Source organism: Bolinopsis microptera, chromosome 5 (genome assembly GCF_026151205.1).
Source record: "Bolinopsis microptera isolate Bmic1 chromosome 5, MBARI_Bmic_1.0, whole genome shotgun sequence".
NCBI classification, from domain to species: Eukaryota; Metazoa; Ctenophora; class Tentaculata; order Lobata; family Bolinopsidae; genus Bolinopsis; species Bolinopsis microptera.
In genome coordinates, this window is record NC_087076.1 from 19,916,940 (window position 1) to 19,927,598 (window position 10,659).

The window sequence follows — 10,659 nt, forward strand, 5'->3', positions numbered from 1 at the left end:
TAATAGAGGTATAGAATATAGATCTTCAAAATAGGGGCAAGACATGTTCACTTTGTCACATCAGTTATTATAAGAGTTATTATAAGAGACTATTTCATTCTATAATCATTGTTTTTAACCTATTTACGATTTCGTATAATTTTTTGTGACAATGTAAACATCAACTGATCTTAACTTGCATCAACTACATTGTCATCATATAAAGTTTTCCCGCCTTTCAAACCAAAATCAAATATAAATAATTCGCCCAAAATTTAAAATTTCATATATTGTGACAGAATTAACCTCATTTCCCAATAACCGAGTGCCTGTATTAGCTAACTATTCAAAACGATATTATATTTTAGGGCTATGATTGGTAGAGCAACCATCAAATAATGAGTTGAAAGGGTTTTTAGGACACCTCACATTAGAATAGAGGTATGGTATCATGAGTGTGACAAAGTTACCCAAATATTGCCTTGTAACCGTTCGATCCGTGCCCATTAACCAATGTTGTATCATAATTGTAAGATTGACCTAATTTACTGTATTTCAGACCAAGGAATGATAATTAGACAACTGCAGTTAACTAAGTCACACAAAATGTGACATTTGAACCATTATAGTGCCTAACAACAATAGATTTTCTTTCTGAGCGGTGCATATGGGAGTATGGGTTACGTGGCTAATGTTCAGAACTTCTGAACATGCTAGGTTAATAGATGTCAAAATTAAGCCACTATCGTCGAAAACGCTATTATTTTTGTTTACCAATATCCTCAAACTCAAATGAACGTGTCCATACACATAATTATAGGGGATTGGTCTGTATCGCGAAGGAGCAGACTTTTGTCCTCAACGCAGCCCCCCCCCCCCCCCCCCCCCCATCCCGATTACTTATTCCCTACGATTTTTTGCCTCCGGTAAGAGTAGGGGGGAAAAAATAATGCAGCGATTTTGAAAATGTTGATCATTCTTCATATTTCTTTTGGACAACACCTTGACCAACATTGGTGCCAAGTAAACTGGATTCGGGGATGGGTCTTAAGGGGGACCCCCCCCCGGCCCCCTTAACTAGACACCTGCTGAAGCATGATGGGTCTTAACTAGACACCTGCTGAAGCATGAAGACCCCCCCGGCCCCCTTAACTAGACACCTGCTGAAGCATGAAGACCCCCCCCCCCCCCGGCCCCCTTAACTAGACACCTGCTGAAGCATGAAGACCCCCCCCCCCCCCGGCCCCCTTAACTAGACACCTGCTGAAGCATGAAGACCCCCCCCCCCCCGGCCCCCTTAACTAGACACCTGCTGAAGCATGAAGACCCCCCCCGGCCCCCTTAACTAGACACCTGCTGAAGCATGAAGACCCCCCCCCCCCCCCCCCCCGGCCCCCTTAACTAGACACCTGCTGAAGCATGATCGCACATTTAACTAGACACCTGCTGAAGCATGATCGCACATTTATGTTAATTTCGGCAAGATTCTTAGCCCCAAACAAGATTACTAACTTAATTGGCTCTTACAAATGCGCTCGCCTTAAAATTATCACGTGACTTTAGTTTTTATGGTTTTGCAGCCGATCAAAAGGGTTTTACATAAACCCTAATCTCAACCTTAACAATTACCATATCTCCAAACAGTGGTGTGCGCCGCCGTGTTCTACCAAAATCGGCGGCGGCGTGACCAAAATTAGCGGCGGCGGCGGCGTGGCCTGTGGACAATTGGCAGTTTCAGTCGTGACTCGACAAAATGGAAATTCATTGCTTAGGTAAAGGATTGACTTAGTATTAATAAGGTTTAGACGGTTGCAAATTTCACTTCAATTCATCGTTGATCGTATGACAGGAATTCACAATTTCATGAAACATTGCATATGCTACATCGAACTACTTGACGTCAGACATGCTAGAGGGATTTTATAATTATATTCAGCAATTATTGAAAATTCAAATTTTAAAAATACCACTCGGCAGCGGCGGCGTTCGGCGGCGGCGCACACCCCTGTCTCCGAAGCTATCCATAACCCTAACCACAACCCTAACCCGAGCCCTAAACAATTAAATTCGTGTTTAACTAGCCTGTCGCGTGACAAAAACAGTTTTTGCCCATAACTCTCCAGGGACGCATTTTTACTCTACGTCATGGGGGTGATTCGGAATCAGCGTCCAAAAATACACCAATATGAATGAATTGTATCCCTCAGGGCCTTTTCAAAGATTTTTTTATTGAGCGATTTAGTGGAAGCGAACTTAATTAGCATTGGTTACATAGCGACTACAATATTTAACTTTTCTTGATAAAACGTTTTTACTGACTAATAATTTAACCGTTTTAATTTCATTTTAATAAACAAAGTTTTAACATCACGACCTAAGACTGATAAGTTGTGATAAGATAATATGATAAGTTCTCATTATTCTCTCTGGACGGTATTAGCTCTGAAAAGAATAAACACCAGATTTAAATAACTAATTTTAAGATAAAATCGATGGCAAAAAACCAACTGATGTGACAATTGAAGCTCTAGAAAAACGTGATATAAATTAATATTGATCTTAATTTAAGTTGATTATTTGCGCACGTGACGACTATTTAAATATGGCCGGTTTCACTGTCACAGTGGCTTAAGTCTTCACTCCGCAACTACACTCCACATACTTCACAGTTCACATACTTAGGATTAATGCTCACGCCAACTAACACAATAATGACAAAATACCGGCAATGTTATCAGTGCAGATATAAGGTTTAATCGGCTTGGGGAGTCTTTGCTGTTTAATGTTTTAACTTTATATTTTCTTATCATATAATAATAATATTATATCATGGGTAAATATAAAGTATAGGCCTCAAAGACAAGCAAATTAACCTAATTTGCTCGTATTTTGCGCAAATCTGCAGTAAAGGTATTTCGGCACGTTTGAACCAGAACTGTTCGTTCTAAAAGTAATATTATTTGAACGAGAGCAGATCATACATGTATACCTAATTTTATGTGATAATTGAATTTAAGTTTTGATAACATGAATCTTAGCAAATATGCTAAATAAAAGTATTACAATGAATTAATTCAATTTTATGACTACTGGAAATCGATACATGGTCACATTATGAAAGAAATGTTGTTAGACACAACACGATAAGCTGATAGACGCAAACCTTGATAGGACAGTCACTAGCTGAACTTGTAATCTATTTGTTGGTTTTCCTTCTCTTACTCGTTCGTTGTTCGAGTGGCCTCATTCATCTTGACATCCTACAAACAGCAGTCGGTTAAACTGGATATATTTAACGGTAATTATTATTCCAGCTTCAAAGTAGCATATAGTAGCTATAGTATAGCTACAGAGTAGTATGTACTTTTCACCAAAATCACGTCGTGTAGAAAGGGAAAAAACATAAATATAACATTAAACTGTTTATTTAGACGTTTTAGACTAGCAAGTTTGGTTGAAATGATCTGTGCTGTAATAATATAATAGTTACACTGATCTGGGCTATAATAATATTTACACTGATCTGTGTAGAGGGGGGGATGACACGGCCGCTTACGTTCTGTCCTTTTTGGATTCAATGAGACAACGGACGTGATTTTGGGACATTAGCGGACATTAGAGGACAAGCATTATGAGAATTTTGAACACATATTTTGGGCAAATTGGAAGGAGCCTATATTTATAAGCGGGGAGCCTGCCTAGGTAGGTATCGAGAATGACTCTGACCGAAAAAGCCCAGTCAAGCGCAGAACCCGGAACCGCTCTCTGTGTTTGTATTAATCACGGGACACCAATGTAGCGCACGTATTTTCCATAGTCACGTGACATTCAAATTTTTTTCAAGGCACAAACCAGTAAGTCAGGTACTTAATAGTATGTGATATTTATAATTAATTATCTTTCACTTATCTTATCTTGATCTTATCTTTTAAACATTTCTAACCAATTTGAATGATAATCAAAGGATCATACAATTCCTGCCCGTTTTAATTAACTGGTATTGTCTCGAAACCCGACCTAATTCTAGAGAAGTATTCTCCGGAATCCCACGTCGCATAGGCACGTACCTATAAATCGTGTTTCAAAAAAGAGGCACAATTACATTTTCAGTTTCCAGGCTGTTTAGTTTGGGGGGGGGGGGGGGGGGGGGGCGGGGGGGGGGGGATCATGAGTATTTTTGAGAATTTTTGTATTTGAGAATTTGACCATTTTCGACGGGAATACTCATGTCTTAAAAATTATTTTTGAATCTGAGAAATTCAGCGTGGTTTCAGTTTATCAGTTAACCCCTGTATCTCAATTAATTATTTACAGTTTAAGAGGTTTTTAAGAGATCTCACTTCAGGTATTTAACTAACATGTTTAGATCTTTTACCCAAGACAGTACAACAGCAGTCCTCGACATCTCAGTTTCTGTCCTCAAAATACCTTTTAAATAGGATCTACAGGGTGAACCATATAAAATGTGACTTCGTTTGAAAAATTATCACCCTGTCTTTAAAAAATCAGCAAATTTTAACAAATTTTAGCAAATCTTATTGTCTGCTATTGTCCGCCTGTTTCCGCTAATTTCCCCCAATGTCCGCTATTCGCTAATGTCTGCTAACTTGCTAATGTCTGCATATGTCCGCCTGTGCAGTGTCCGCTAATTTCCCCCAATGTCCGCTATTCGCTAATGTCCGCTATTGTCCGCTAATTTCCCCCAATTTCCGCTATTCGTTAATGTCCGCTATTGTCCGCCTGTGTCCGCTAATTTCCCCCAATTTCCGCTATTCGTTAATGTCCGCTAATGTCCGCATATGTCCGCCTGTATCCTGTCATGTCCTTTTTGGATTCTATGAGACAAGCGGACATAGACGGACTTGTCACCCCCCCCCATCCCCATCTGTCAATCCAGCATGAGCTTGTTTAACTCTTTGCTGTCATCAAGCCACGTGCGTGTCCCTCCGCAGAATGTCAACAATTACGTGAGGTGCACGGTATTTTCACAACAATCTGAAATAATTGTCACAATTATAGTGACAATTATTTCAGGTCTAGGAATTATATCTAAACTCCGATTTACCGCAGAATTTGGAGGAGAGGAAACAGCAGTTTAAATGGGAACGCAGTAAAATCAGTGTTTTACTGCACTATTACATTTTGATTTTGGTAGTGTGACATCTATAATTATTTATTTCCGAGAAAAAGCCAAATATTGAAATATTCACATTATGTGTTTGATAAGAGATAAGTTCGGCAAACACACTAACCTAATTAGCTGATCGGCAGATTAAAGTCATGATTTTATGTTGGATATTATTCCTGTTGTGCTGTCGCTGTTTTGCAGCATACATTTACCAACTTGTTTTAAACTTGTTCTAGATAAATAATTCATGTCCTATGTTATCTGCATGAACTGTCTCGGGCTTTGTAACTACTTAACTAGTAGTAGTACTAGTAGTAGTTTGTTACTTATAGCTTACTCAAATTTAATATATTATATTTCTCACCTCTAAAAGGACGTTTCAATATTAGGGGTCATTCACATAATATTAAGTAATCAATTTTTTAACAATTTTTACCCCCTCCGTAATTAGTTTTACACATAGCTATTGTGTCCAAATTACACTAGCTTATTCATTTGGAAACCCCCCCCCCCCTCCCTCGGCTGATTACGTAATATGTGAACGTCCCCTTAAGGGGGGTTTGTTCAGATTGATTGCTCTAGTCAGTACGTGTTTTACAGGACTGGTCACCTAATATCATCATGTGACGGTTAATTAATGCCCAGCTTACTAGCCACCGTGACGTCATGATGTCGTCACGATGACGACATGATGACGACATGATGACGACATGAGCACCTACCTGATAGTGCTATCAGGTCTATTCGTCACACTCTAGATCCTTACCCCTTAGATTACCACTAGACTATTATCAGATCTTGTGAACGTGTACGCGGGCTTTTTTGATACCGGCAATTATTATTAATCTCTTTTCGTCACGGTTCACATGTATTAGGTTAACACTTGTTTTTAGATCATGAATACGATGTAGTTACATTGAAACGTCGAGTAATCTCCTTTCCCTAATAAGAGCATTTTTACTTGTCGCAACAACCGGGATAAAGATAATTTTACCCAGAATACATTACAACAATGCGACTCATAAATAATACTCCAATCCGGATTTTACAACGTACAAGACGTGCCAAAATAAACCAGTTTCACATAAATGACCTAGCTTCCAATAATAATATAGCAGCTAGTTTTTAATCATGATTTACGGATGTTAAACTGGTTTTTACAGATTTTAATCTGGTTTCTAACTGGATTTAAAGGTCTGTGTCAAAGAAACCGGGACAGTTCACTGTTCATTCAGGAATCGTCTAAACCGTGATTACCATTTCCTTTAAATTTTAACTTTAACGTTTCGTTATCAATTCCCAGAGATTACATTATATCATTAAGTTAAGTAGACGTAGGAGTTAGGACTAAACCCCCTACAGCTAGTATGGTTTTATGGTTACTGAAAAGGAGATAAGCACCTCAGGCCATCCCAACTTGCGGGAGAGACTTGCCCTTGTATCTTGTTGTGTAGACGTGATTTGTACTGTGTGGCGCGTGACATGATTTATTGTACTAATATTTCATAGGATATATCTTTGCATGTCTGCTTTACGTTGCAATATTATATATGTTTATGTTCCCATTCTTACCGTAATATTATGCTGATCTTTCAACGTATTTTTAGAGAAATACTTTCTCCTTTTTTTAAAACATAAACCGTGACTACAGAGCTATTGACAAAACTAACAGCGAACTGTAAAAATCGTATGCTCATTCTATGTAAACAAATAGTACCAGTAAGATAATATTATGGTCATAGACAATTTATGTCTCAATTTTGTATTTTTAGCAGTTGACAAAGTCATTCAGTATTATAGTAAGATATAAATATATTTCCAACAGAATATTAAGTAAATTTAAAAAATTACCAAATAGATTACTCCTTAATAAAACGATCTCAATAAATTATATTTTTAAAAGCCCTCTGCGAGCATAATAGTAAAAGCAGCTTAATAAGAAACCTTCAAGACATCGTACAGGTTGGGGATATCTAACAGTTGAGCAGATCAAAGTCGTCTAGTTCGTCGTTGTACTCCATCACGTGACGTTTTATCTTGCTGCCGTCTGCCCACGTGATAAAGTCCTCCATGTTCCTCGTTACCAGGTAACAAGGGTCCGTTACCAGGTTAGGTCCAACTCTGATGTGTCCTTGTTCTACATACGTCACTGCATCTTTCGTTGACTGAGCCATGCGCAGTCTGACGAGTATAACAGGTAAACGTCTCCTACAAAAGCTGCTGACGGTTACTTTCTCACACAGAGATAGACTCTGAGCGGTAGAGAGTATCCCTAGATTGTACAGTTTTTGGAGAAGAGCAGCACTGCTTTCTGCCCTGCAGGCGGACTTGGAGTCCAGGTCTTTGATCCGAGCTGCTAAGTTCTTGATGTACCCGCACATTCTGTTGTACTTGGTGTAGTCTTCACGGTTCTGGAGATGGTATTTCCGCATCACCTGAGAGGAACGATACAGTTACGAGATTATCACACAGAAATATAGACATCTAGAGATCTAGGTTAGACAATAGACAATTAGGTTAGAACTTATGGTGATGATGGAATTACAGATCTAGATTTAGGAAGAGGTCGGATAGAATAGATAGAATAGAAATACCAACTCTTTCCCATGACATTTTCAATTTCATCCATGTAAAAAGACTCTTAATAGTATAGTTGGCACTAAACGCACTTTTAAAACCGAACTCTTAATACTGACCTTTGCTTCTCTGATATTATTGTCACTACTCCACTGCACCAAGTCCACTTTCTTCAGCAACTTCTGTTCATGATGCTTTAGCTTTCGGACCATGTTCTTAGCTAGAAAGGAGAATGGGGTTCAAGTTAGGCTTATAATAGTAATTATTGAAGGACTACCAACTGGAAAATGGACATGGCCGAAAACAATCGATATGGATCCCATGTGATTAAACGTTAACTTAACATAATGCTATAAAAGCTAAACATAAACTTAGGGTCAATATGTAGTGTAATAATATGGTCTAGAGATTTGTGTTAGGGAAAACTACATATTATAATCTTGGATAGATAATGATAATCTTCACGTGACCTCACATCAAGGGGGTCACGTATACAAGTAATTGTTGAACTAATACAGTGGCAAGCAAGGTCTATAACATGGCTATTAATATCCTTATTACTTTTCTTGCATGACAATTGCCAATTAGGCATTATTCTTGTTACCGAATGAAAATGTAAAATGTTTGTATTCCCAATTTTCCTGATGCTCTATAAAAAATTATCATATTTTTAGGAATGGCGTCAAAAAACGAAGACACAATTACAAAGATCAATTTTAGCCCGGTCCATAAGAAACTGTTATACATAACCCTTATCCTCTATGGTTGGGCATTCAGTATCTGTGCCTCTATACGTTATGGTTTCCTTGTAGATGCTTTCTCTTCCAGGGAGGTACCTGGCAAAGTATACGGAGCAATGGAAGGAAGCATATTTATAGGGTACGCGGTCACTTTCTTCTCAGGGGGCGTGGAAAGGGCCTTGAAGAAGGTCAACAGTCAGTTCCTCTTGGCTGGCATTGTTTTCGGGTTCGCTCTCACTTCCCTTCTCACCGGAGTCGTCTACCTCATAAAAGACAACACCACAGTCATCGTGTTATCAGTAATCCTGAGGGTTACCCAGGGTACGTTATCCTATTCAGGTTCTCTTGTATCGGTTGACTATCTCAGCGCTCAAATGCCGGAACAGTTTGATGCAGTTAATGGATTATTGAACATGGGTTACTTCACTGGCCACGGTATTGCGGAGTCAGTGGGGTGCCTGATATATGATAGATTTGGGTATGTTGGTCCCTTCATCTTCTCCTCAAGTCTCGGCTTTTTTACGTTTATCGTTATCATGATGGTGATTCCCAGGTCGCCATCATATCTCTCAACACAAGACGAACTTGACAGGGAGTGTGAACTTGAAGGTGCCATGAAGCTAGACTCTTACGCAACCAATGTAACTAAACTCATCTTTATACCACTGACAGCTACCATGATCATCAACATCAACTACGGAGTTCTCCAAGTAAATAAAACTAAACGTAAATGTTAATATCGAAGAAATAAATTAGAAGTCTGGTTGAATAATCATTTATCCTTGCCGTCTGAACTGAAATGAAAGACCTCCTTTTCATGTTTCTTTAAAGTGATACTTTTCAGGTAATGGTGACTCCGTTTCTGCAAAATGAGTTTGGCAAATCAATCTCATACGGGGGAGGAGTGCTGACATTCGTGTCAGTTGGAATGGCTGTAGGAAGTATTAGCGCAGGAATGCTGCTGCAGAAGAAAATACTTAACCCCTTCACAGTTATGGCAATAGGATCTCTATGTGTGGTCACTGGACTCCTCCTAACTTTCCCGCCAGATTCTTTGCCAGGGCTACACAACCTGGCTCCTATCACAGCTATCCCTGGGGTGTTCCTAGCTGGGATAGGAGATCCACTTGTTAGCATCTCATCTCTTAGAGCTCTTTATAATCTTCAGGTACCTACTTCTTAAAAGCTTGCTCGTTTACTGTTGATAATTAGTTTTAAAGTTAGGAAAGTCATGTCAACCCATTGACATGAGACATAACATTACAGTATACGATCACACCTATATTTTAAATTTAACTTAAAACTTAAACTTCTTTAACCAAACCTACACGTCTTATAACTTATTAATTTATCGCCAAACAGCTTTTCTGAAATTTCTAACCAAACCTACATTTCAGCTTCAAAAAACGGGGATTCTGATGCCCAAAACAGCTACTTTGATAACAGGAATATGGCTACTGGCCTACGCTGCTTTCTACTACTCGGGCTCAACTTTAGCTGGCGTTCTAACAGACTATTTGACATACTCAGGTGAGATATTTCCCGTATTATTATCAACATTATACAATTTACATACATTGTTATGACGTATGAATTTGAAAAAATTATTACTTTCAATGTTAACAAATTATAAATATAATATGTATGTATGACAACATTTAAGTTAAATATCATTTTGACATAATTATTTCTCAATCACTGGCTAATTAACCAGATTTACAATATAAAAATAATATTTCAATCTGGAAAACAACCAGTTTTATATTCCTGAGTTATTAGCTCAGTGTTTTAATTGTTGGGCGGATTATAAACATTTAATTACTTCAGAGGTGGCATCGATACTAGCTGGATTTTCTATGCTCGCTGTTCTCATCTCTGGTTTCTGCAGAGCAACCCTCAAAGATAAAGCAGATAAATCATTTGCTGACGAATCTACATCACTACTAGGTTAAAAGTGACTCGAATTATATATTTTTAAAAATAAGAGGCTGGACCTGGATCCTGGTGGCCCACTAGACGATAACATGGTGATGCTTTACCTGTATCGGTCGATTATAAACTTTTTTTAAGAGGGACTGAACCTTGTGGCCCACAAGAGGATAAGACTTTCTTACCAAACTTTCTTACCATAAAAACTTTTTTTTTTTATTTGATTTCGATATTTTAGCTTTGCATGCCATTTAATATGTTGACATGTAATATGTTTTTTCTATTAATCAAAGACTAACATTTATT

The 10,659-nt window shown here is 38.3% G+C and overlaps 2 protein-coding genes across 2 annotated transcripts in view; one reads left to right on the plus strand and one right to left on the minus strand.

The window, feature by feature from the left end:
• Positions 1-6,978: 6,978 nt before the first annotated feature.
• LOC134814596 (U3 small nucleolar ribonucleoprotein protein IMP3-like) overlaps positions 6,979-10,659 on the minus strand; it is a 32,166-nt gene continuing 28,485 nt past the window's right edge. The window contains exons 2-3 of the mRNA XM_063822722.1: positions 7,804-7,906; positions 6,979-7,542 (exon numbers count right to left, since the gene is read on the minus strand). Coding sequence (XP_063678792.1) covers positions 7,081-7,542; positions 7,804-7,896 — 555 coding nt within the window. The 5' untranslated portion in view covers positions 7,897-7,906 and the 3' untranslated portion in view covers positions 6,979-7,080. The remainder of the gene's footprint in view (positions 7,543-7,803; positions 7,907-10,659) is intronic.
• Positions 8,355-10,656, plus strand: LOC134814593 (MFS-type transporter SLC18B1-like). Its single transcript, XM_063822719.1, has 4 exons — positions 8,355-9,134; positions 9,269-9,592; positions 9,822-9,954; positions 10,252-10,656. Exons 1-4 carry the CDS (start codon positions 8,361-8,363, stop codon positions 10,374-10,376), a joined length of 1,356 nt encoding a protein of 451 aa, XP_063678789.1. The 5' UTR covers positions 8,355-8,360; the 3' UTR covers positions 10,377-10,656.